Below are 27981 nucleotides of genomic sequence, written 5' to 3' on the forward strand. Positions count from 1 at the left end.
AAATAGAACAATAATTTCCACTTTCTTTAGACCAGGGAGTGTATATTAGTCTAGAGGGAGAGGTCAGTTGTAATAATCTATATAGGACACTGCCCTTGCTATTTTGGCTGTTTATTAAAGTAAATCAATTTTCTCAAATGTCTCTGTTGAAAATAGGGTAACTTTGCTATGGATGTTTGTTAAAACCACTGAGTGAATTGTGATGAATGGTGTCCCAAATTAAAGACTGGAGAATGTAAACATATATTGTTTTCATTTATTCAAAATAAGAGGAAGATAAATATTTTTTCTAGTTCAAAATTAGGTCTTTTTAGACAAATAAGCAGACAATTCACTTTTTTAAAGGTTCATTAAGTATGATTTGTCATTGAATGTTTGTGAAAACTATTACATGCATTTATTAAAATGAAATTAAGTGTAAGTGTTGGTAAGAATCAGGCAAAATGGGAAAAATCAGAAACATGCATGTCAAAACCCCATAGATCTGACAATGTAATATCACTCAAGGATACTTTCTCTATTTGAAAAGATCATTATTTGATCTCTGCATCACTGTATTTGCGCAAATATTTTTCAATAGAATCATAGAAAAATGAGGTTTTCTGACAGAGCTACATGTATCTGCACTTGAAATGTTCATTTCCAGTGCATTTCAATGAAATTGCAACTCAATGGTGCAGCATGATATGGAAAATCTTGTTTGTTTTCCTTGATTCTGATGGTGTAAATAATCAAATTACACTATTAAAGTGGTGGGTTTTTTCATAGCATGTTTCACCTACTGCCTAATTAATACAGGGACTGACACTTAATATCAAATGGAAGAGAGAAAAATACTAAATGGCAATGGCTATTTTTAATAAGTGTGTTTTGAATAACAATAAACTGATGACTAAATGAATGTACTACTACATTGTATGTCTTGAGGAGGAAATATCAAAATCTTTCATTTTCCTAAACAATACCCGAGTAAGCTGTTAATCATTGTGTCTATCTGTTTATTTAACCATATGAATTTATTCCCAATTAAAAGAAAAAAAACTTATTTAAAATGATATAATTTTTATTACATAATAATGTGTTTGAAATAACAGTTAGAAGTTGACCAATTTCATTTATTTTCCCTGTCGCAATTACTAAAAAATAATAAGTTATAATTATCGATTTTGCAGGTAAAATTGTACATTTTATTATATCCAAGATGTTTTGAGAACACATCCTTCCTCAGTATTTTCATCATAACTTTGTCATTATCAATTTGTCAATTATATATGGCAAGCCCTTTACGTAATTTATTACCTATTTATTGAGATCAATAAATATTTATTGATATTAAGCATGGATATCAAGAAATCGACTTTTATGGATAAATATAACAGAATTATGCATACGTTAATGAAGAAATATTAATATAAATAAATGATTTATCAACACGTAAATAAATATTTATCAAAATGTTCATAATTTAAAACTATTAATATTAATAAATTATACGGATTATCAATACGTTAATAAATATTTATTAACATGTTATTAAATCATTCATTAATATCAATAAAAAGATGAATTATTGACGTGTTGATAAAGAGAGTGCCACTATAGATGGTTTAATCATGGTCAGAAAAGTGTTTGTAATTGCTTGTTTTATTGGGTATTTCCAAGCATGCATAATCCGGAATAAGATTTAATAAAACGTTAACTTGTATTTTTTAACATGTTAATAATTCGTTCAATTTATTGATATTAATAAATGATTTAACTATATGTTAATAAATATTTACCAACATATTATTAATTCATCTATTTATTGATATCAGTAGATAATTTATGCACATGTTAAAAAATATTTATTAATGAATGGGGAATAAATTCCACAATGGTTTGCCATAATTTTATAACTTAAATATCTAAAATCCTCAATAATCCCCCGTATGTATATGTTAAATATAAATCTTATATGCAGCAAGTTTAACCAATATAGACCTGGGAGGCACATGCTTTGGGTTTTTTTTTACGGTCTTAGTTATCCTTACGGATCTCGCATGACCGCCCCATACGGGAATTCTGCTAGTAGTTTGAGGTAGCAGTTCTGATTTCACATCTCGGCATTCATTTGAATCCGTCTTCATATATAAAAAACCTAATTGTCCAATCAGAAGCTTAGATAGTCTCTATTGGACTTCTTGGTTGACCAAACAGAACCAAAAGTGGATCTATTATAAAGCTAGGCTATTCCATATCCACAATAAAATAGGCTAAAATAACGAAGCATTATTTAGCAGAAGCGCAATCCAGACACTGGAAACAGGGATGACCTATATATATACATAGACTTTATACCAGTCACTCTCTTTAAATTAAAGAATAAATGAAACATTATTGACTGCATGTGAGTTTACAAATTGTTGCGGAACGTTATTAGAAGAGTTATCAGAAACATGGATTTTCTGTGTCATATATATTAAAGACTTATATAGAGGGTCTTGTAGCAAGTCTAATACATTTACACACTTAATATTCGGACAACTGACTCTTAGAATTCAATTACTTATAAAACGTTGATAGTAAGAAAAACGAGAAGATCCACTAAAAACTAAAGAATATGCTTTCAGGTGGAAATGGGGTGAGATTTTATCACGAATCTGAATTTTCTGAAAAGTAGTATAATTTTCAATTTTGATATATGATTTTTCTGTTATATACATGTAGTTTGTAATTTTGTTTAAAGAAATGTTTTATCGCAAGATATTAATCTATCATGCATCAATGGAATATCTATCATGTCCTTCTAACAAAGGGTGTATATATTCACCTATTCGTCTACCATGGGGTCAAGTTGCTATGTTGACACTTAGAAACGGGATGCATGTAGTCAAAGACGATGCCACAGAAATTCTAATTCAAATATGTTAACATATAAGGTCTACGTGTGTTTGTTTGTTTGTTTGTTGGGGTTTAACGACCGAGCAGCAATATTTCAGCTATATTCAGAGGATGAACATGAAATTGATGATAAAATGAACATGAAATGATGATGTAATGAAAAAGGGATGGGACACAAGGATAATGGGGTCGACATATTTTGATTGCCACTGGAAATAGGGAGACATGGGTAGGGTCGGGCAATTTAGCCTCCTGTGGCGGGCCCTATGGTTCCTACTCCGGGAGAATACCACAGTAGGGTTCTTTAACATGCGAGGAACGTGGCATCTTTCCCAACACGGTGCACCACTATGGTTTGCGGTCAGGTTTTCCGTATTATAGCCTGACAACCCCGGCATGTAACACGCCAGGGGTATCCCATTCCACCACCTGGGGCACATATCCCAGTTGCTCTGTGGGCAGAGCGCCCTAGCCCCCGGCTAGGGTTCTGAGCACTATTTAGTCGCCTTTTACAAGCTTAGCGCTGCTGCAGGCCTATTCTTTTAACACCCGGACCTGCACGGGGGAGGTCTACGTGTGAAGTAAGGAGTATGAATAAGTTGTCATTTTATTTTCAAGTCAAATAAAAGTAATCTTGAAACTAGGACTTCATAAGTAGTAGACCTACATGTACATCGGATGGAAACTGAAATTGACGATATAGGATGGTCCGTATTTATTGTTTTGGTTGTGTTTGTTTTGTACTAAGAATCATAACTGTACAGTTTGTTGTCAGTTGGAACACCTGTCTTCCGATATAATACTGTCGACCATAAATTCAAAAATTTCTCAGAGTACTTCTTAAAATCAGATGGTATTTTTACATATAAATACTAGACTCATGAAACTCGGTGAATAAGAATGGACCGGAAAATTTTCATGAGGATTTGTGGTGTATACAGGGTCGAAAAATAATTTCATAAGTTCCGATAAAATCGGTCAAGAGCTTTTCGTGTACTTCAGGAATAAAAAGCGAACAAACGACAGCTCAAAAGAAATTCAATGTACGTTTGGGTGAGGTGAGCTAAAAAAGATAAAATCATTGATCACTGAAGCACTTTCTTAAAAGCGCAAACCGTACTTAATTTTACCCTCGTTCATCCGTGCATACCTTCTAATAAAATGAGCCCAAATGTATGAAATTAAGATACTTAACTACGAAGTCTAAATGGAGACTCGAGAAGCAATCCAAAAATTCCGACCGAGGATTCCAGGGTGTGCGGAATTACCCAGGATGGCGCCAACTCCAATATAATCAACCAAACTATTAGAGTTAAAAGGAGACACGGACTTAAGTTGGACCCACTTTGGGTCCACCTATGAAAACTTATATATTTTGTAAGTACATTGATTTTGAAGCATGATTCTAAATTCTGAAGTGTGAGGTATCAAAACTTGCAAGCAAGGCGACCCACATTGTGAAACTAGTGGTGATAAAAATTACCGAAGATCAATTAAATAAAGTTCAGAAGATTTTTCACCACATCGTAGAACATGCAGTATTTGCATCACAGAATGCATGGCTGTTAATATTGACTGACATTAATGAAATCATTAGTCTGGAAGAACGGACTGACAGGCTTTCAAGAACAGACAAAAACTATATCTTTAGACAGGTTGAAAGTTGTCTTGACGTTTGTATCACTAGGACATATGGCCGGAGTTTGATTTCAACCGAGATTTTTAAAAACTTTCAATAGGATGCTTCACATTTTTTTAGGAAATAAATTCACTGTGACTGAGTATGTTCAATGTCAGTGTTTTTTAGTGAAATGATAAAATGTAATAAACTATTTTTTTATCTAAAAAGATATAGCACATACTGCATGATACTTATCTCTAAATTGTATGGTCTTTGTGACAGCGAAGTTGTAGATATTATATGAGTTGGAGTTTATATCTTACGATTCCTATGGAGACCACCGTGTAATAGTCCACTACAGCTGTGGAAGGAATAAAACCAAACACTTTGTTTCAAATATTTCTATTTAATTTTTCAAGCCATACAACAACTTATTGAGAACCAATATGATTCCAGTTAGATACATGTAGTTTCAAATAAATTAATAATTTGTCATTTACCATTGCCATATCAATCTTATTGGTTTGTCTCTAGCTTCAACTCCAATATTTCACATACATGTCACTGAACTGGATAAATGTAGGTATCAAGCCATACTTAGTTTGTTAGTAAAAAAAACAACATTTTTTAAGTTTAATTTGCATTAAAATATAAACTGGTGAGTAGTTAAGAAATGTCTTATAATGGGGCGATTTACATCCCCAGGTGTACATGCCTGCCCATATTTATATTAAAGCCAGAAATTAAATCACACTGTTCTTCAGAATATTTGCATACAAGCTTTGCTGTTCAATATTTATTTGTGAGCAGTAATATTAATTCACAATTGTTTTTGAAAATAATAAAACTGGTCTGTAGTGTACAGCTTGATATGACGGTAGCGGTGGTGATCTGACCCCTAAATTTTGGATTAGCATTGGTTTCTGACACACAATGTAAGTGGTAATAGAACTTAAAAACCAGAAATTCAACATTAACCTATCCTGTTTTTAAATAAAAATGTTTATAAATGGTTATTTTCAACATATCAAAACAAGACACAAATTCATGATTTGTTGTTATCAAATTTTGTTATCAATATGAACACTGATGTAAACCAATAATAAGTTTCAAGTTCAAACCAGATAAAAACTTACTTGTAATAGAAACCCACTAAAACCAGTCTACAAATATGTACATATAATTAATGGATAGATTATAAAATGCTGTTTTATTCCCTAATTTTTAGCAGTTGGTGACACAACCCAAAAAATAAAACCATTCCCATTCTTCCTTTGGTGGTAAGGAATCTTCTGTTGAAGTTTCAGATCTATTGACTTTAGATGTGAAAGAAAAAAAGGTGTACACACAGACCAGGACAACAAAGCTATACTACAAAAGGAATGCAAAAAAAATGTTAATGGCCCTTTCATGTTGTTTTTTTTTTTGTTTTCAGTCTGTGTTCACCCAATCCCCATCCAGAAAAAAAAATAAAAAAGCTTAGCAACTGTAATAGCACAATTAAACTGTATTTTCATACAGGTATCAACTCAATATCAAAAGGAACAAAAAGAAAAGTCCTTTTGAGAACACCAATTGCCACAATGCTGGCACAAGAATAAAAATAGACTAAATGTTCTTGAAATGCACAACACCATTTGTCCATAATAATAAATTATCACAATAATGTGCTAAAACAGATGTTGATAATCACCGGCTAGCCCTACCAAAGACTGATTAGATCAAGTTCTATGTAAAATAATGGAATACAATCAATGAACATCATCCTTCTCCAAGCTCCTCAAGCTTTTTCTGAATTTCTCTTTCTATTGCTTTATTTCTGTCCACAAACCCTAGTCTTCCCTTTCCAAATGAATTAGGTCCTGCAGCAGTGGGTGTGTCTCTGTAAGAATAAGAGTAGTAAAGTATGCTATCATATATCATCTTGCTGTCCAACAATTTATGTTAAAGACCCTTTAACATTTTTTTCTCAGACAAGCTTCAATTTTTTTTCAATCACATGATAATTTGCAATTCCAAAACAATGAAAAACAAAAATGATTGACATGAATATGGTCATTTGACAAAATTGGCCAAAAAAAAAAGATTCCACTTTTAATCCAAGTACATGTAATTGAAATAATATTTAACTGCTAAATCTTGATTAGATAAATATTAAATTTTTATTTTTATTGATCTAACCTGCCAATATTCTTCATCCTCATTTTAGCTTCAAATGGCATTTCTTCTTCATCGTCACTCTAAAAAAAATGAAAATTTTGAATGCTGTAATTTCATTACCATTTAGGGGCAGGTACAGAAGTTCGGGTTAGGGGGTGTAAATAGAATTAAATGCAGAAAGAAGTGGCCCATGAATATTTTGGGCATTAAATTTGTGAAAAATTAAGATTTTCTAGAGAAGCGTTTTTTCCACAATTTTAAGGGGTGTACTTTAGGCAAGCCTATCCCTGGATCCGCACCCGGCATTAGTGTTAACCAAAACAAGATAATGGAATTATGTAGTAATGTTTCCTGTTGATGATAAAATATCATTCAAACACATGTAACTATCTTAGTTATATCCACAGAATGAAAGATAAATATCATTAGCACATGTGATGTCTAACTGTACAATAAACATGATATATTAATGTCATCAAAATCTGAAGTCAAGCTGACACATGGACAGCTGCAGCCAATCACTTAAATAACCTGTTGTGGTAAGGGTCAAAAGTATAAAAAGTGTCAAATTCAACTGCATAGGTTTTCAATTATATCTTGAGTCCAAATCCTCTAAAAAGTAAATGATCAACAAGAGGCTCAAGAGAGCCTGAATCGCTCACCTGGTTAACCATTTGCTTATTTGAAAAACTTGAGGAATGAGACAGGCTAAGTTAAAATCAACTAAAATTATTCATAGACCTGAACCAGCATTTTGCTAAAGGCAACAATTTTTGAATTTTTTTCAAAAACCTGTCTTATGACCCCTAAGTTCCATTCTTAGCATAGGCAGCCATATCTATTCACGAATTAAAAATCACAACAGTCATTTTGAGCACATTACACTAAAGAACTATTATGCTTATTTTCATTCAATGATCTTAAATGGTTTTAGAGAAGAAGATTTTCAAAGTTGAACATGTGAAAAAAAAACAACAAAAAACTGTTCCAGGGGCCATAACTCCTACATCAGTTGACCAATCATTTTGAAAATTTTGGCATAGGTCTGTCTCATGATGCTGAACAATATTACCCGTGCCAGAAATTTGCTGAAGGCAACGGTTTTTGAGTTATTTGCAAAGAACTGATATCTGACCGCTATGTTCGATTTTAAGTATTGGCAGCCATGCTTTTTCATGAACCAACAATCCCAATGGTGATTTTGTGTGGGATACCCTGAGGAAAATAAATGCCAACTTTCATTGAATTCTGTGCAATGGATTTTGAGAAGAAGATTTTCAAAGTTGCACATGCGAAAAATGCAAAAAAAACTGTTTCAGGGGCCATAACTCCTACATCAGTTGACCAATCGTTTTGAAAATTTAAGAATAGGTCCATCTCATGATGCTGAACAATATAACCCATGCCAGAAATTTGCTGAAGGCATTGATTTTTGAGTTATTTGCAAAAACTGCAATCCGACCCATATGTTCTATTTTTAGTAACAGCAGCCATGTTTTTTCATGGATCAAAAATCCCAATGGTCATTTTGTGCAGAACACCCTAAGGAACAATCATGCCAAGTTTAAAACCTGTCAGTCCAGTAGTTTCAGAGAAGAAGATTTTTCAAAATTTGTTGACGACGTCGACGAGGACAGCCGCCAAGTGATGGCATAAGCTCACTTGCCCTTCGGCCAGGTGAGCTAAAAACTTTGTTTCTTTTACAATAGACAATGTAATATTTGACATTAGTCTGTATTTACCCTGTGATGGATCCAGAGGGTTCTTGGTATTTTAACCCTTCTTGGGTTATGTAAAATTCGGACAAATCTGAGCAAATAATAGACTGGAAACCTATGTCCCCCCTCTCATAATTTATGAATCTACCCTTTCTTTACATGTATATCTTAACTTCAAATCATTCCATCAAGTTTATCTGGAATTATGAAATCTTTTTCTAAGTATTCTTTTATAAACTTAGTACATTGTACAACTTAGTACATTGCCCCTAAGGAACCATATATATTTGAGGACCAATGTGGACACAAGATTCATATTGGACACATTTTTATAAGGGATAATTAAGCACATCAAAATTTGCTGCCATTTCTAAAACATCCAACGCCAAGCTGCAATCAGTACTATTTTTTTGTGGATACCATAATGACAGTATATAACTGCAAATTTACTTGAAACATAAATTCCTGATAATATGCACATCCCAATATGGTAACTGAACACCTCATTAAGTTTCATAATGATCCTGCAAGTTGTTGAGGAGGAGTTGCGGAAAAATTAATTTTGCCTAAGTCCAGCAGCAGTAACTTCAACAATTTTTGCCCAAACATACATTCCTGACAAAATACACATCCAAGTATTGTAATCTAACACCCCATAAAGTTTCATAACAATCCAGCAAGTTCTTGAGAAAGCGTTGCAGATAACAAATGAGACCAACTTTTGCAGAAAAATGACTAAGTTCAAGAGCAGTCATTTCCACAATAATAGTCCAAACATAAATTCTTGAGAGTATGCATATACTCCTTGAAACCTTCACCTTTCCCATTTAACTTTCATGCATTATTTATCGTGCATTTACACATCGTTTTGTATTCATTTAAACGCACGATAGAAGTGTTCGTTTAAACACACAATAAGAATGTTCATTTAAATGCACTATTCGAGCGTTCGTTTATTTTTGTACTTTGGATATTTCCTCGATTCAACTGTTATTTTTTATATTATTTGCTATTATTAATTTATATATTTTCATTAATTATATTTTCTATTTTCCCTTTCATCATTATTTGTTAATATTATAATTTTTTATCTTTCAATGAAACTATTGTGCCTTTAAACGCACACTGTGAGCGTTCATCTATCATGTGTTTAAACACACGCTAGGAGCGTTTGTTTGTCGTGCATTTAAACGCACAATAGGAGCGTTCATTCAAACGCAGGATAGAAGTGTTTGTTTATCGTTCGTTTAGTGAGCGTTTAGCGTGTGTTTAGGTATCGTGCATGCAGGAAACCTAAATGTCTCAAGGAGTGTACCTCCATCTGGTAATAATATCAATGCAACAAGCTGACAAGAAAATAGTTCAGACAGACTGAAGGACTGACAGAGATGGATGGATGGACAGGAAGAAACCTATATACCCCCCAAACTTTGTTTGCAGGGGGTATAACAATGTATAATCTCTTGTGAATAATCATTTAAACATCTTTACTTCATGTGTACCTCATCTTGGTTAAAAGCTTTGGCAATGGATGCTGTCTGTGGCTTCAGTGGAACAGGCTCTGCTTTCTTCTACAATGATTTTATAAGTCACCTTAAAACAGGATTATAATCTTTTTAAGTTAAAACAAAATTCAAAGAAATTGTTCACCTTGAACACCAGAGCCTAATCTAGAAGGAGAAACGAGTAAAAACTTCTCCTTGTTTGTGCTCACTATTCCCATTTTTCTTTGACACGGAGATGATTTTACATGGACAAAAATGCCATGATTTTTTTTTCAAGCAGGATTTAATAAAACTTCTCCTTGACATCAAAGTCTAGATTAGGCCCTAGAACTCTGCAACATACTTAAAAGGTGCACCTAATCGAAATTTATTTTAACACTTGCAAATATTGAATTGTTTGATATCCAAGTGTATCATTACAAATTTCTTGAAAAACACCTGAGCCAAACTGAATGGCAACTCAATCTGAAGAATAACAAATTATTAACATAGATATACATTGTATACACATGAAGTCAAGTACCTACTATTTCAATAGCATTTTATGTCTAGTACATACCCATAGATGATTTAGTTATACATGTACATATAGGCCTAATATTTCAGGATATAGAATGAAAATTTTGGTATAAGCCTTTTTTTTTGTTTGAATATACATTACTTTAATTTAGCAGGTTGTTTTCCATTCTTAGCATACATCAGTATATGTAAATGTTTACCTGAGCACCAAGGGCTATTTTAACTGGAGCCACTTTAACAGGTTGTTTAGCATCCTTATCTTCATCTGGAGTCTTTTTCTTTATTCCAAAACTCATAGATATTTTCTTCTTTTCCACTGGTTCACCATCTCCCTTTTCATCTGTCTTTCTCTTTTCTGCATTCTGTGAAGTACTTTTGACAATGGTGGCCCCTGATTAAGTGGAAACTGGGAAATTTGAAACACTAGGTATTAAAGATGTATATTCTGTGAATTGGAGAATAAAATTGTGTAAGACAGGAAGTTTACATTTCCAATGACGTAAAATCTCGTTTGTAGCATCTAGCAGCATAGTTTTTCTTATTTTATATATTGTATGCAGCGCTGTCCTGATTCAAATTTCATTTTCCTTAAAAACTGTGATGATTGATATATATATATATATATATATATATATATATATATATATATATATATATCAACCCAAGAAACATTACAGCTTGAAGATTAGAATGTTTATTCCCATTGTTGGGAAGTTAAAATAGGGTCCGGACATCTTGGCCTGCTGATATCAAGAATTGTGACCACTTGGCCCATAATGAGAATGATTTAATTTTTTTAAAATTTCGATCTCTTTTAAAGAATTTTGTATTCAAATATGTGTCATTATGGTAGATTTGAAAATGTCATTCAGTTCATATTTCTTTGCATTTTATTCCATCTATGATGCATTCACAGCATTAGCTGGTTCTGAATTCACCATGACCATCAATGACATCTTAAGATTCCCATTTCATCACTAAAACAAAACTTAAAATCATTTTTGAAACTGTTTTCTGATACTATTCAAACAATAAATTCCTCAATTATTGAATTAAAACAAGTTCCAGAAAATTTTATTCACATGCAAATTAGTCTGGTCCACTGCCGAGTGGTCATCATCAGAGATTACTGCAGGCCGAGATGGCTTTCAGGTAATTTTTTCACAAGGAAAGCAGAAACATTTTAAATAAAATTATAAACAAATGTTTTAGTATTTTACAGCAAACCTACTGGACAGAGAGTAGTTCTGGTCATTTTCAAGACAAAAGCAATTCTAGCCAATAAGGCAATATGATCACCAAAAGCTTATTCCTCAATGAAAATTGTTGTATGATAGCTCACTTTTCAGAGCAAAATATCAGCAATCTGTTCAAAGTTTTTTCATAAATTTTCACCATGAATTTGTTCCACAGGAGAGGACGGAAAATTGGTAGGCGAGAATTACTTGCAGGCGAGAATTACTCATTGACCTGTAGACCTGCTTCAAAGAAAATAATCATTAAACATCTACATGTACATGTACATTGTAACAATATGTAAATGTACATCATTTCAACAAGAGTCAAGACTCAATCAATCGCCTGACCAGTGCTTTTTTTAAAATCCCTCTACAAATTACAGCAAATGAGTAGTACAACTGGATGATAGACCGTACTGGATGGGAATATCATAAAAATGAAGAAAACATATTAAACCAATCAATTTCATAAATTGACATGCATTGGCCATAATATCGAAAGCATATTTTTTTCTTCTACCTGACGCATTTTCAGCCATCACTTTCAAGGGACGTAACAATTACTTGGACATTTCGCATCAAAATTATCTCGGACCTATTCATCAGCTACAGTTACACGTTAAGTGTAAACTAGTTGTGTAATCAGATTAGGGTCACGTAACTCTGGTTTCACGAGAATGGGTCCCAGTTTTGTCAATAGCAGACTGTTGAAATCAGTTTTAAAAGTAATATATCTTTCTTTGTAAAAATACCGATTTTAAAATGACAAAGACCCCTTTCTACTTGATACACATAAATTGTAATACAGTGTTTCGAGATCCTGGAAGTAAACAATTAAATGCAGATCTTCGTACTTGTTCTACACCGGAAATTGCGATGAGGGAAGACACCTTTTAACTTAAATAACGCCAGGTAATACCAGCCATGCTGAAGATTCACATTTAATGGTTCAAAATATTTATTATCAACAAAATATGTGTTATATATGACTCTATTCTATTTTTAATACTTTGTTCAGTGCATTCCGTCGTTCCATCGAACGCATCAACGGGCGAAATTCTTAGACGCCGACCATTTTTATTGTGGAGGAGGGCGGGGATTTGATGTCGGTTAAGAATTATTTTTCGCACGGCCGCAAAATTTTATTTCAAAACACAAATTATTATCAAAAGCCCTTGGGACCAGGATTTTTTTTTAATCACAAAAATATCATTAAATCATTTTGTTTCCATATTCGAGTTATTATGTGTGTTCTCAGACGTGTCCGCTTGCTATTCAATGCTGTTTATACTATGCCCAGTTTTTCGTCGATCTCATGTCCAGTTTTTCTTCTATCTCCTTCTCTAAGGAGATAGACGAAAAACTGGGCATAGTATAAACAGCATTGAATAGCAAGCGGACATGTCTGAGAACACACATGATAACTCCAAGATGGAAACAAAATGATTTAATGATATTTTTAGATTAAAAAATCCTGGTCATAATGGCATGTGATTATTACAAAAAAATCATCTGAAAATCACCTGTTAAAAGTTTATTTATTAACAAGCTATCGTAAGAAATTCATTGAAAAAGCACGTTCATTGACCAGTGTTTTGACGAATGACAAACATGAAATCTTCGAGTATACACAAATTGAAATGTAATGACGATCAACATATCTCCTCTTTCTTCTTAATATTAACTTATTTTCTTCGGATAAAGAAAGCAATGTCCGCGAAATTGGAGTTCGGTGTCAACTCACTTGAATGCGGGAGCATAGTGGACAAATTACAGGAACTAGTTTAATTAAATTGGCTTCTACCTGAACACTCTCAAGAAGATAAGATTCATTTAATGTATAGTTATCCCTTACAATATCCCCATATTGTAGTACAGGTCGAATGAATGACTACTTTTACCTGATCATCCGGTCTCCCAAGATATACGAGATGGTCAACCATATTTCTTAACAGAGGATAACAGAGATTCGATCTTAGATTAAGTTTGCTAGCCCAATTTTGTGACCATACAATACATAATATACATAATTTTGGTTATCAATAATAACGGATATTGATGTGTCATCTGCAAAGATTTTTAAATTGCAGTCTATTCCCTCTACAATATCATTTATGTAAACAAGAAACAGAAAAGGACCTAATACAGAACCTTGAGGGACTCCTGCATCAATATTATTTCATCCAGACGCAGATCCCTCCAATGTAACTCTCTACTTTCTCTCGATTAAATAATCTGTAATCCAACCTACAAGTTACCAAAACCCTAATTTTCTGTAATTTGAATAATAATACTTCATGTCAAACTCTGTCAAAAGCCTTAGATATGTCACAAATCGAACATCCCTACCCACAACTTAACTTCCGATCATCGTGTTATAAATGTTCAATAGTTGATAAACAGTAGTCATTTTGCATGAACCCAGATTGATGGTCCGTTATAATATATATGATATTCAAGAATAAAGTTATGCATGTGCTTCACCAAGAGCTTTTCCGATGATCATCATGTAAGAGAAATAGGACGAAAGCCGGAAACGTCTGACATAGCGGCTAGAAACCAGTAATTCCACTTCCCACAGGCTTCTATGCTAATTTCACAATATTCAATGGCTTCTCTGGACTTTACCTTAACTTTAACCTGCAGAGGACTATATATCAGCATGATTCTACATATGTCAGCTCACAATCCTCAGAATGGCATGTGGGGTTAGCAGACTTGCAGTGCAGTATTGGTCACCGGAAGTGAAGGGTCTATAAATAGCATTGGAAATCCCAGTGTTTTCACAAGATAGGGGTATATATAGAAATTATTATGGAGATTAGGCTTCACATCACAAGAAGCAAAATGCACCTATAAATTGTACAGAAATGTTTTTCCTTTCAGAAACTGTTTAATTTTTTTAAATAAGATGAGAACTTTTTTCACAGCACTATGAGGAACAGGGGTAATTTCTGCGTAGGACTATTTTTGCCTACGTTCCAAATGCTCATTGGTTGAATTGGTGGTCTGTAACCTAGACCCCTTATTTTTATACAATATAAGCGTAATGGAAGTGACTTTAATCTGTTTACATGTACACATGGTTTTGCTATTATCACGTGATTATCATATGATTTCGTTATGGATATAAATAGTAGTGAGCTGAGCTCGGTGTTTTACCGTTAACTGTTGAGTTTCTGTATTTTACACATGCTTAATGTGTTTGAAAACGAGATTGAGTTAATAACATATGAGTAAAAATCGTCGCTATGATTGGTCAATTCAGTCGGCATTTAGTATTTAAGCGAGTTCATCGGCGTGGTTTATTGCTTCTTCTATAGATAGCCATTCAGGTGTGTAGCACACCGTCTCTACGCTGTAAGACTGTTACTGTTACTGTATGCTTCTAATGCAATGTAACATTCCGAAAGAATACTTTGGTTTTGATTTATTCGGACCTTTCGGCTTCTTTATATGCTAAATTATCATGAAACTATTTGTATTTCTGGTTTTCTGTCGAGCTACAAATATGGCGCGGTGAACAAATGTTTAGGGTGTTAGTCAGTCACTTCCAGTTGCATTGTCATACTGGTTAATTTTGAAGTTATTAAGCGTTATGCATTTATAAGCGATATGCACCATTATTTTATATCGAAGGCTGTGTACTTGGTCAAATAAATTATGTGTTTGTAATGGAGTTTTCATTTATACAGCGTTGTAGTTAGAGCCCAGTGGACGAACGTACCACATAACAGGGTGTCCTGTATGAGGTTACTAAGTCAGAATATAGGTAGTTGATACAGACACGTAAAATCTGGAAAAGCGAATATATCAGCGAACGTTCAAACACTTACCATCATTTATTAAAAAGAACTACTTATATGGTTAGATTGGTATTGGTGTTTTCTTAGTCAGATTTCAAAGTGTTAACTGGTCTTTTTCACTGAGAAACTTGCACATACAGAAGACTCCCGTTATATAAGTACATGTAGGTGTAACATGAGATCGTTTCCATAGGTATAAAGGTAACTGACCGCGCCGTAGAGACTTATTAACATTAATATACGTGGACGTACCCACGAAACTGGATACAAGTATTATTGATGCTATTCCATCCGGTGTCAATTGATCCCTGACCTCTTACTCGGTAATGAAAAACTCCGGAAGAATATTTACCGGTTCATGACTTTCAGCCGGTAGGATATATATGGTTGCTTTGAACTTTTTCATAGATTTTGTAACAACAAAAATAGGTTTTTAAAAAAAGTATACATATTTTCTATTTCTTGTTACCGCAGTTATTCGCGATCCCGATACAGTATATGGTTTGAATAATGATATCTTATGTATATATAGGGCGAACGGACTCAGGGCGAAAAAGTAATAGGACGAACAAAATTTGGGGCATACGGACCCTCATCCATAACCAGCGTCTTGCGAATTTACATATTTTGTGTAACTTTACCCATTGGAATTTCGGTTTGCGATAGTTGAAGTCTTAAACACATAAAATAAATGACAACAAATGATGAGTTTAAGTTTTTGATCCACTATTCTTCTAAAATGTGTGCTATTAAACATATTCTGTGTAACAATGAAGGTCATGATATGTTACGACAACTGCAATCAAGTCGTATCAAAACAAAAAGTTTATGTGGCACAAACCGATTTGTCAAATAATGTGCAGCTCTTTAATTTATGAGTATTGAAACTTAAGGACACGTATTGTAACAAATATTTTCTAAAACCTCATTTTTGGAAAAGTTCTACTGCAAACATCTCTTGTATTGCTTTTTAAAGAGTACATGTGAACAGTTCAACTGAAGTGAGGAGCCCACTTTACCTCTAGATCTACTATTATAGGCTTACTTCTTAGCATCAGTGTACTCTTGGTGAAGATTGAAAACAGGTACTTTAATACGACATGCATGGGCTTAAATTACATGTAACTTTCAAGAGTTGAAGATCCAGTTGTCCTTTTCACTAAAAATCGTAAGTGTAAAATTGGTCATAAATTCTGACATCATAATGAATCAAAGTACGTGTATTCTGGTGTCATAACTAAGGAATAATTTTAGACTACCCTGACCAGTGCTCAATATTAAATACTTCAGTTTTGTGTTGTTCCTAAATAAAAGCATACAATATACTTTTGCTGCATAATTTTCTTTCTATGGAAGTGTTTTCCTTTTTAACATGTTCCAATGTAAAAGTGTAATTAGGAAACTGATTGAGAATGTGCAGTGTGGCATTGTGGCATAGGATAATTTGACAATAAGTATAGATATTTTCACATACATTGTAGGCTCGGGGAGAAGGTTACTCTTTGACCAATAGATAAATTACAGTTACGATAACTGTGAAAAGTAGATATTTTGAAATGCTCAACCGCACGTACATAGCCACACTCTTCCCTTTTCACAAATGCAAGTATTTTTTACACAGTAAAATCAGTCACTCTTGTAGAAGCCATAGCTTTGATAACAAAAACAAATTTTTGTTCAGTTGTCCAAAAATGTCAATTATTTCAAATGTGAAGAATCCATCTCTTATTTATCAGCAAAATAAATATTGTAAATGACAAACTATGTAAACTTTCTACTTTTACCATCTTCAAGGTTTATTTTTAGTATCGAGCACTGGTTGAGTGATGCTCTTATTTAAGAATTTTCAATGGTGGTAAACAGCTTTGCCTGCTGATGATGTAATACCCTTTCGGAATCTTTCTTCTCATCTAGATTGATGGAATTATTGTTTACCTTAACTTAATGAAATGTTATTGATGAAACTAAAAACATCTTACTAATTTTGCAAAAACATTATGAAAAATTATTAAGCACAGGTCATATGAGTCTATACCTACAATTTTTTGTGAAATTGACCACTAGACTTTCCAAGTATCAAATCAATTATCCATTAAAAAAAACTAAATGCTTCAAAAAGAAAAAGGGACTGCAATGCCATTATCGGAACCATTGATGTGATACAATATTGTTTAAGCCTCAAAGTTATTTATTTCATATACAAATGTACATTGTACTTGTACATGTAGTAAGACAATTGAAAAACTGTACTTGAAAATTTTAATTTTATTTATTTCAGATGTATTTAAGACAGGGCCATGCCAGTAGATCGCAGAGCAGCTATACAGCTAGGACTGTTATTACTTGCAGTCCCAGCACAGTACATATTTACTAAAATAGTTTCCACCACAGATTCACAGAGGAGCTATGCCATTAGAAAGTAATTGTCTTAATGCAAAATATAAATGTGTTCTCTCTATTATAGAATACCTAACAGTAGTGTTGCACTTAGGGAATAAGGTCATGTTCTGTAATGTGTTTCCTATAATTAATTTTGAAACAGTAGAATACATGGTATATAATGTGTTACATGTAAATGATTTTCAGGGAAAAAGCTTCTAAAGAGGCTATGCTAGATTAGAATTCATGTAGGTATATTCAGGGATCTAGAATTTCCCAACTTTGTCACCTACGGCATGTGATATTTAGTCCAGGGAAAGAAATGTTGGGTTAGTTAGTATAAAAGGGCTTGGCAGACTTAAACATGGAAGGCAAAAATTTTGAAAATTCTTAAGCACAGGTAATGATACATTGTTTGTGAATTTGTAGTTCTGGCATGTCAGAACACTGTTATTTAAGCGTTTTTCCAAATGCTATGAAATTTTAATTATTTTTTCCCCTAACGTAACTCAAAATTTTTCAAACACAGATTCCAAACACGTAAAATCTACTCACCATCCATAATATTCAGATGACCCAAAGGTCAGAAACACATAAATATAAATGTACTTGTGAATTAAAAGATATTTAAACTTGTATTAAATGTAAATACATGTTTATGTATCTGTTTTCTGTGTAAAACTAACCATACAACAATGTACGCTGTATGTACATGTACATTAATCCTAGGCACACACACACACATCTAACCACAAAGAACCCCTGCAAAAATTGGCCAACACCTACATACATGTACATTTACAAAAACATATACATGTATTGCTTTTATGTTACTTGATTTGAAAGAGTAAAGGCCTGTGGACTTATTTTTGTAGAAATTCAGGTGTGTGAGTATTTTTTCCAAAGTTGTATTAAATATTGACTCGACATTTTCTTTACAGTTCAGTTATGAAGTACTAAATAAAATTATAATTGTTGATCTATTTTAATTGTGAGTCAAATAATGAACAGTGGGTTGTCATGTGGAATATGCTACAATACTTTGATTTTTTATTCAAATTCGTGGATACCAATTTTCGTGGATTAGGGAAGCAGCACATGTTCTTGTATTAAGCTTTTCAGTGTTCACAGCAATGGAAATTTCCTTATTTTTTGGAAACAAATTTCGTGGCTTAGCCTACCCACAAAACCACAAAAATTGGTACCTTACAAGCAATAGTACTTTCACAGTATATGTGAAAGAATTTCCTGTAATTTAACAAAGTTAAACGTATGAACTTTTTTGTCACTCATTTTGAAAAAGAAATGTTGATCATGATTGATTAGAGATCTAAACCTAACAAAGACCATATTACAGTAAAGCAGGTAATTTTCGTGGAGTGGTAATTTTGACCTATTTTAGCGGTGTGTCTATAAATGCTAAAATAAATTCTGTGGAATATTTACTGTTGCCAAAATAAGAAACTTCAAAATTTGTTGATTACCTTTTTGCTTAAAGATCACCAGATTTGTTGTTTACCTTTTTGCCTAAAGATCACCAGGTATTCTTGATATCAAATGTGTATGAATTAACATACAATGAAATTATAATTTTTCAACAGCCTAGTCAGTGATGCTTCCAAGTTTCAAGAGAAATACTTGTCATGGCAGTCATGGAAACGGTGGTGTAGAGACTTTATTAGTTCTGTTGCAGCCTCCTACTCAGATGAACCAATTCCAGAAGACCCCCAGGGTGAATCACCAGCTTTAGAAGTGTTGATGTACAAAGATCCTGAGGGATACTTTGCAGGTAAACATTTTTTTTAGCCTTACAAAATCTTTTTTTACTGAATATCATCATGGTTGGTAATACTGACTGTACATATATATGTACTTTGGCATATTTTAGACTTTACTAAATTGTGACAACATCAACATTCTCATTTGATTAAAAAGCTTACTATACAAATGTAAATACACTACTGTCAAAACAAATTTTAATTTCTCCACCCTCCAAAGTGGAGATTATGTGAATTGAGTCACAGTGCCTCCACCTAACACAGTGGAGTCACCATTTGAAATCAAGTCTATAGTTAACTCCTTTTGCTTTCATACCCAAATGCATTAAATGATTCTTAAAGTTTAAAAACATTTCAGTTATATACAGGAAAAAAATAATTAAAATGTATTGAAATGAAGCAATTTCATCTTCTATTTTACATTGGTGGAAATACAGTGGATGAATATGTTGACTCTACTTTTAAGAGTGGAGAAATTAAATTAAGGTTGATGGTAATGTGTGATAATCATTAGTGAAAATTCATATCAGGATATTTTCATCTGATTGGAAAATGTAAAAATAAATCTCTCTCTAAAAATTTGAAGTATGACCAACTAAAAATAATTTTGTGCTTCTCTGGGCTTCTTCTTTCTTTTAAAGGTGCCATATTACTTATTTTTATCCCATAAAATGTGATCAAACACAGAAGTATCTCTAACTATTTTCATTTTTACTGGATGTGAACAGTGTAATTAACTAATCACTTTTTTGGGGAAGTGAATTGAAAAAAAAAAATGCTTCTTTCCCTTTTGATTTCATGAGAATGGCCTTATAACTAAGAAATTAATATTGAACAGCCTATACTATTGTATTGCTTGAAAATTTGATATTTCAGCTTACATTCTGTCATAACAGTTATTACTTTTGAGATTGGCATTTGACTTATGGTTTTACTGCAAATCATTTGATATGATGCATGTATGTCAAATTCCAATTTCAATCGAAACAAAATTGAAATTATTTTTAGCATCCCCAGAGCCCAGGAGTCCAAGACAACCAACTGTGCAATATAGAATTGGCCAGGTTATAAGACATAAAATCTGGGGATACAGAGGTGTCATAGTTGGCTGGGATCCTAAGTGTAGGGTAAGTGATTTAAAATCTTGGGATTCAGAGGCATCATATTTGGCTGGGATACTAAATGTAGGGTAGATGATATAAAATCATGGGATACAGTACTGTTCTTTGTAGGTGATATGCTACTTTGATCTTTATTGTTCTTCTCCAACAAACTTGTGGGATATGTCTTTGATCTGTCTGTCTATCAGTCTGTCTGTCACACATCAATTTAAGGACAGTTTTAAAATATTTTCATATAAGCAACAAGGTCTTTGGTTACATCATAGTGCAACTTTGAAAATTGTGTATGGTAATGTGTAGACTAAAACATGACTAAATCAAAGCCCTTTTTAAGAGTAATCAAGGGAACCAAGATTCTAGCAGAAATCAAAAGAATGTAATCCAGGGACAAAAAACAGACATGGAAAACAGACAAACACACAAAGAACATAAAATAACCGCAATGATACACACAAAGTAACACAAGTAAATGGCCAACTCTGACTCCACTAAAAACTGGTAGGATGGATCAGGTGCACCGGTAGGGTAAGCGTTGTCTGCTTTTCTAGAAACACCCAGTTGCTCTTAAAAAGTCAAGACCAGGGTAGACAAAAGAGGAAAGGAAATCTATGACACACTGAACAAATACATTTTCATGGTGCAGATGGGGATACACCGTAACGATTCACAAGTTCATGATGAGTTGTGATATGAAAACTCGATACCCAGGTGCTGAAGGGATGTTGCCACAGATGAAAGGAAAGTTGACAATACAGAATGAAAAGTCATTGCTTTTGTTGTGTAGTTTGGTCAATAGTTTTCCTTTACTATCGATCTCTTAACTGGTTTCCTTTAGACAGGTGTTCAGTTCACCCAGGTTAAAGTACACATAGATTTAAAGTGATTAGTAAAGATTTCAAACAATGTCTGGTTTAAAAGATTTTGTGGGATTTAGACAGATGTGCTTGTACATGTTTGTCACTAGAAATTGCAGTACAAGACCTAGTCAGCAAAGGTTTGATAACTGTAATTTTTGTCATTGCTATACATACACAATGTAAATGTATCAAAAGAGAGTGGACGAAAGTGAAAATGACATTTATTAGTAATGCCATGTGGCTTAAAGATATATTAAAAATGAATTTTAGTTTAATTACATTCATTACAATTTAATGTTTCTTGAACTTGAAGAATTTTTACTCCAAACATAAACTCCAAAATATTCTACATTGAGCTTGAACTGCTTTTCATAAATAAGACAGTTTTTTTTATATTACAGGCACCAGAGGATTGGATCAAACAGATGCACCCTAAAGACAAAACTGTAAGTAACAGGGTATTAATAAAGTAGCTTTGCCTTTCTTACGTTAACATGACATACACAAACAATACACATTTAATAGAAGAACAATAGTATGGTGTGATGCTTTGTCTGTCTGTTGTGTTGAATCTGGCACATTTTCATTGAGGATGCAAGCCCTAATTGTGTGGGTTGTCAGTGTTTTTACATGCCCATGAAACATTAAAAAAAAATTAAACATTCAATTCAGTGGGTCAGTCATGAGTCTGTGCGTCCGTCAGACAAACTTGACATTGTAGATGCAAATTCCTCAGAAATCACTCTATGAATTTTGTTCAAGTTTGTGGGATTGTTAGTCAACATATGTAGTTGATCATATAGTGCTCATATTAATATAAGAGAAATTTTTCAGGAGTTATGGAAGTTTGTTGAATCTCCTTTGGTTAAAAGGTATTGGATCAAACTTCGCACCATATTAATATACATATTGACTATGTAGTGCACTTCCTATTATGGAGATATATGACGAATATTTAAAATGAAAGATAATGTAGCTGACTTTACAGTCATATATGCTATCATAAGTACATACTGTAAAATGTTCATGTTCTTTCGGTAATTTGTAACCCACACTATAATTTTTTTTAATTTGTCTAGCATATATGCATATATTGAAGATATATGTGCTGACAAATACGTGACACAGGTTGACATGTTTTTGGTCATGTCATTGGTCATGTTTGTATGTTTAATTGACTTTATTGTTGTTGAATTGTACCATGGCCTAATCTAGAGGGAGAAATGAGCAAAAACTTCCTTTTATTAGTGCTCATTTCTCCCTTTTGCCTTTGACAGGGAGATGTTTTTGTAATAGATTGTATAGACAAAAATAACAAAATTATTATTTTTCAACTTTATTGTTATTGAATTGTACCATGGATTAACCTAGAGAAATGAGCAAAAACTTCTCCTTGTTTGTGATCATTTCTCCCATTTGTCTTTGACATGGAGAAGATTTTATAAAAGATTGCATAGTCAAAAAAGACAAAATTGTTAATTTTCAAACAGAATTTTCTAAAATTTTTCAGTCATTGATGCCTAGATCAGGCCCTGTTGTACTTAAATGTATCTGGTTGGAGTTGATTATTGCTATTTGGAATAAATCATTCTATACATTATGATTTATAGCATTGGAGAAGTATGCCAAACTATTCCATTCTTGTTGACACCCGAGATAGGTTAACTCCTCAGCTTACATACGTACCTGAGGAAAACATTGAAGTCATATCTAACATGAAGGTAAAACAAACCTCAGGAATGGCTCCCAGCTTATTTCATTATGATTCATTTATAGATTCTGTGATTTTTTCTGTGATGACAAAATTAATAACAGACCTAGAAATTTTGTAAGGTTTCAAGAAAGTGGTTGAATAATCAAGTTCTTTTAGTTAGCATCTCTCTCTGTCAATTTGTCTGTGACTCTTATTTAAAGTATATGTGAAGAATTTCATCATTTTGATGAAAAAAACTTCTATAAATGACTAAGCAGCTGTATTTGAACTAAAACAACACGAAAGTATCAACTTTACCTCCCATAAAATATTGTCTCTTTTGTATGTTTCACAGATTATGCATCCTAGTATAGAGGACTATTTTGAAGGATTTGATGGAGCCCAATATTTACCTAGACCATGGATGAAAGTAGTGTATCCGCATGATTGAGATGATACTTGTGTCATCCTGCTTCACAGTTATCACTGCTTTAGATAGGACAATCCACTGGAATGTGGCTACAGTTCTGATTCTATTGTCATTTCTCTCATGTTAAGTTTACAGCTCAATAAACATGTAAATCAAATCGACTTATTCTAAGATATTCAGTTTCCATCTTTCTTATGATGTTGAATTTGCAGATAGTACTATGCACAAGGATCTGTCAGGGTGGTATTTTACAATGACATCCCAATAATTGTACTGAATTCTTTTTTAAAAAATCATGATGTTAATTGTTTATGATAGTTTATATTGCTATTGGAGAATTAGAGGTATTGTTGTGAAATAAACATTAAGTCAATTAAGAGTCAATTCTGTGCATATTTTTAAAACTTTTTCTTTATCTTTGAAAGAAAATTGTACAATATTTGACAGCATGTCTTTCTTTTATATGGTTATGGATGATAAAACATTTTGTACATTTTCTACGTAATTTTCTATGTTATACCCAGAGGAACTGATATATTGAACTGATTTCATTCATAACATTGTTGTCAATGTAACATGGTTTTGTTTAGTATTTAAAATTAAGGAGGTAGACATAGGGTAAGGGAAAAACTCTTGAAATCAGTGATATGTTTGTATCATATTCAATTTCATCAAAGCGTATCAAGCTTTCATTTGAAACAGAATTAAATCAATCCAAGTTACTTTGATACTGGCATAAGATTGTTGTAAAACGCTTAATACAAATGTTCCAATGATTTTTAAGAGTTATGTCCCCTACCCTTGGTCTACCTCCTTAATACTTACTGATTTTAATCTTAAAATTATGATTAATACTACAACAGCGTTGTAATGTACTTGTTTTATTTATTTACAACATGCACTTTTGAATTTTGCTTCATGATATTTATTTTTTCCTAACTCAGCAACATTGATAATGACAATATAATAACCTAAATGTTAGAAATTCACAGAATATTTTTAAATGTATTATTCAAAATTTCTTGACAATAGATGTCAATAGAATATTGTTGAGAAGTACCATGTTTAATAGTATGAATTTCATTTCTGAATAAAAAAAAAAACAAATTGATAAATGAAATTTTCCAGCGCTCTGCAAATTGAAAAAAAATAACTAGAATAAATGAATCAGAAAATTTTGTGCTACACTATAAAGAAATGAAAATTAGTTAGGAGTTTATTATGTGGGGTAGTTTGTTCTAAAAGTGTTGTGTCGTTTATTGTTATAATGATCAACAAAATAAAACTTAATGTGGTTTGATTTAGCCCTATGAAAACTGTTTTTTTTCTTGGTTCCATAAGAAAACCCATCATTGTTTGTTAGATTGGAATGCATATAGGTTACCAGTAAGTAAAGTCAACTCAACTTTTGGTTTGCCAATTCAAATTCATTGATGGATTTTTTGAAATGCAAAAACACAGCTTTAATCCAAAATGCCAAGATTCTTTTCTTAGTTAAACCAAAATGTGAAATGAAAATCACCTGAATTTTGTATTTGGTTGATTAACACCTTATTTTTATACAAAATTGAAAAAAATAGCCTGCAAAATGACCAATACTTTCATGGATGGTTTATAGTTTATTATTGATCAATTGTAAGTTTACTGTTTCTTTTTTAATTCTAATATTTTAGATTATTAAAACATTTCTACGTGTCAAAAAAGCTAACATTTGTCAGATATTTGAAAAAAAAAAAGCTAAATAACAGCTCAAAACTCAATTACAGTTCTTTTTTTTTGGCCCTTATTTCATTGTTGAATTATTTTTTTCGCCCTTTAAAGTTTCGGATTGCTCAGTATTTAATTGTATATCGTAACTATCCAGGAAAGTATTATGCATACAGTAACTTAAGTTGAGCATTTCTCTACATGCAAAGAGGATCAGATTGTATTAAGTTTATAACATTTGTCTACTTTTTGTTATTACCATCTCTCTGAGTTTTTTTCTAGAATATTGAAAAAAAAATCAAATGATTTAAAGAAAACACTTAGAATGTAATTACTTCTGTAAAAAAAGCTGAAGAACCAGGATTACAACATGATCAAAGGATTACGACTGACTAGGAAAGAGTAATCAAGGGAACCAAGGTTATAGCGGTAATCAAAAGAATATAATCCAGGGACAAAGACCAGACATGGAAAACAGACACACACACAACAAAGAACATAAAGTAACTAAAATCATACATACAAAGTAACAAAAGTAAATGAGCAACTCAGACTCCACTAAAAACGGGGAACATGGACCAGGTGCACCGGTAGGATAAGTGTCCTCTTCTTTTCTAGAAACACCCGCCGAGTTGCTCATAAAAATTCAAGTTCGGGGTAGACAAACGAGGAAAGGTAAACTATGACCCGTTGAATAAATCAGTTTTCATGATGCTGATGGATACATCATAACGATCCACGAGTTCATGATGACGACCATAAAACTTCTGTAGTGATGACTTCAATCTTGTAGCAAAATACACACACACACACACACAACAAAGAACATGAAATAATCAAAATAATACATACACACAAAAAAACTAACTGAACAACCTGGACTCCGATAAAAACTGGGTGCCTGGACCAGGTACACTGGTGGGGTAAGCATCCTCTGCTTTTGTAAACAGGTAAAATCAACAAACAAGTTGCTCATAAAATGTCACGACCTTGATAGACCAAAGGAAAAGGAAGACTATGATATGTACTCCTACAACGTAAGAGGTTGGAATTCCGTTCCTCCATACCCCAAGCTCTTACTTCCGAGCGCCATATTGCGTAACGCCCGTTCCGCCGTTCCTTGAAATCGGCAGAATTATAGTAAACTATTCTCAATTTAAAACGTTTTATACAGTTTCTTTACTATAACACGGCAGAAGGTGACTAAACTAAAGAAAAAACAATAACCTGCCTGATGAGAAAATCCAGCAATCCTGGAAAGCCTTTGTAAAAGCAGTTAAAATAAACTTCATATTTGGTTTTTAGCTTTTTGAGTGTGTAATTCTGGTTGATAAAATTACGGATTTTAATTTGCGAAACGAACATATCAAATTAATCAACGAATTTCCTTTACCAACTTTAAGTTCGTTTTGTCACAAATATATTGTATTCCTTAAAATTAGTGACCTAATTCAAAATTGCTGGTCATTTTGACAACTGTCTTCATTACAAATGTTTTCTAGGTATTTTAACAAATATTTAGGATTTTTATCGTTCGATTTCCGGTAGGTTAAACTTCTTTTATGTAAATAAAAGACATAAAGTATTTTCAAACACATGTTAAGCTAATTAACATTTGCAGTGGCTTTCAACATGTCAGATGCTAGAGGTTAGGATGGCACCAAGTCAGAAAATAGCTTGCCAGACAACCTCTAGCATTGCCGGAGTATATGATATGGTGAACAAATCGGTCTTTATGGTGCAGTTTCTTCTTAGAAATCAAACTTATTTCCGTGTATTGTATTTTACGGGTGTTCGCTGTTTATGTTCAGTCATTTTTGTTAAATTTTCGGACTCCTCTAGTTTCATTAATTTTATAGCATAAATGTTTTTTGCTCAGTGACCCCTGCTTTTCTTTTCATAATTTCATGAAAAGCACCGTAAAATGTTATTTATTTGAGAAGTTTTTATGAAATTCTTGTTTTTTTTTTCTTTGAGGTTTTTAGTAGGTAAAACTCACTTAAGACAAAACCTATGAAAAATCTAGAGAAATCCTTTCTTGCCAAAATTTCAAATGCTTCTGTCTAAAAAAAAACGAGCACATTGACACATTATTTTGTTATATTCATATTGATCTAGCATGAACGTTCTTTAAAGATTTCACAACCCTTTGAAATCCTTATTTTTAAACAGAGCAGCCAACATCCTTAAACTCGGATCAATTTACATGTCGTTAATGTGACTTGTTGACTTAAATTTGAGTTCAAGTATTTTAAAATGATAATGGTTTCTCCAGAAGAATGATTGCTAACCTGTAAAATCTTGTGTCCTTTAAGTAGTATGAACTTTTTCCATTTACACAATAAACCATTAATACGAGTGGCCAATCACGTCAGAATTAAGATGGTTCTATAAGGATAGTTTTAGATTATACTTTTAACAAGCATCAATATACTGATGAGAAGTACCAGGATACATATCAGAATCATATGTATACTGTTCAAAAGCATTTGTAGTAGTATTCAAATCAAATATCGTTATATATTTCTTAAGCATCTATATACTTTGAACAAGTACAAATTTGCAT

At 32.7% G+C, this 27981-nt stretch overlaps 2 protein-coding genes across 5 annotated transcripts; one reads left to right on the forward strand and one right to left on the reverse strand.

Annotated features, from left to right (window-relative positions):
* Window positions 1–32: 32 nt before the first annotated feature.
* Window positions 33–25008, forward strand: LOC148614249 (uncharacterized). 4 transcript variants are annotated; one of them, XM_088588229.1, is made up of 8 exons: window positions 33–62; window positions 16427–16535; window positions 17729–17869; window positions 19431–19618; window positions 20616–20734; window positions 21987–22031; window positions 23196–23306; window positions 23634–23865. In XM_088588229.1, the coding sequence occupies exons 3-8, from the start codon at window positions 17748–17750 to the stop codon at window positions 23727–23729; spliced, it is 681 nt and encodes a 226-aa protein (XP_088444355.1). In that variant the 5' UTR covers window positions 33–62; window positions 16427–16535; window positions 17729–17747; the 3' UTR covers window positions 23730–23865. The 4 variants fall into 4 exon arrangements, with proteins under 4 accessions (XP_088444355.1, XP_088444354.1, XP_088444357.1 ...); XM_088588228.1 differs by lacking the exon at window positions 33–62 and having other exon boundaries at window positions 16255–16535; window positions 23634–25008; XM_088588230.1 differs by lacking the exon at window positions 33–62 and having other exon boundaries at window positions 16495–16618.
* Window positions 4891–12248, reverse strand: LOC148614250 (PEST proteolytic signal-containing nuclear protein-like). The gene is made up of 5 exons (XM_088588233.1): window positions 12165–12248; window positions 10607–10797; window positions 9885–9953; window positions 6686–6744; window positions 4891–6386 (listed from the first exon to the last, which is right to left on the reverse strand). The coding sequence occupies exons 1-5, from the start codon at window positions 12181–12183 to the stop codon at window positions 6266–6268; spliced, it is 459 nt and encodes a 152-aa protein (XP_088444359.1). The 5' UTR covers window positions 12184–12248; the 3' UTR covers window positions 4891–6265.
* Window positions 25009–27981: the final 2973 nt, after the last annotated feature.

This window comes from Perna viridis, chromosome 6, assembly GCF_037379345.1.
Source record: "Perna viridis isolate PV_CMFRI_1.1 ecotype Kerala chromosome 6, ASM3737934v1, whole genome shotgun sequence".
In the NCBI taxonomy this organism is placed as follows: domain Eukaryota; kingdom Metazoa; phylum Mollusca; class Bivalvia; order Mytilida; family Mytilidae; genus Perna; species Perna viridis.

Bases quoted from the DNA above. Each gene is read 5' to 3' on its own strand.
- LOC148614250 (XM_088588233.1), bottom strand. The intron at 9,954-10,606 runs GTAAACATTTAC...AAATCATTGTAG, and splicing joins AAATAGCCCTTGGTGCTCAG to AAGAAAGCAGAGCCTGTTCC. The intron at 6,387-6,685 runs GTTAGATCAATA...TTATTCTTACAG, and splicing joins AGGATGAAGAATATTGGCAG to AGACACACCCACTGCTGCAG.
- LOC148614249 (XM_088588229.1), top strand. From the start codon at position 17,748: ATGCCAGTAGATCGCAGAGCAGCTATACAGCTAGGACTGTTATTACTT. The intron at 22,032-23,195 runs GTAAGTAACAGG...TATGATTTATAG, and splicing joins TGCACCCTAAAGACAAAACT to CATTGGAGAAGTATGCCAAA. The intron at 23,307-23,633 runs GTAAAACAAACC...TATGTTTCACAG, and splicing joins AAGTCATATCTAACATGAAG to ATTATGCATCCTAGTATAGA.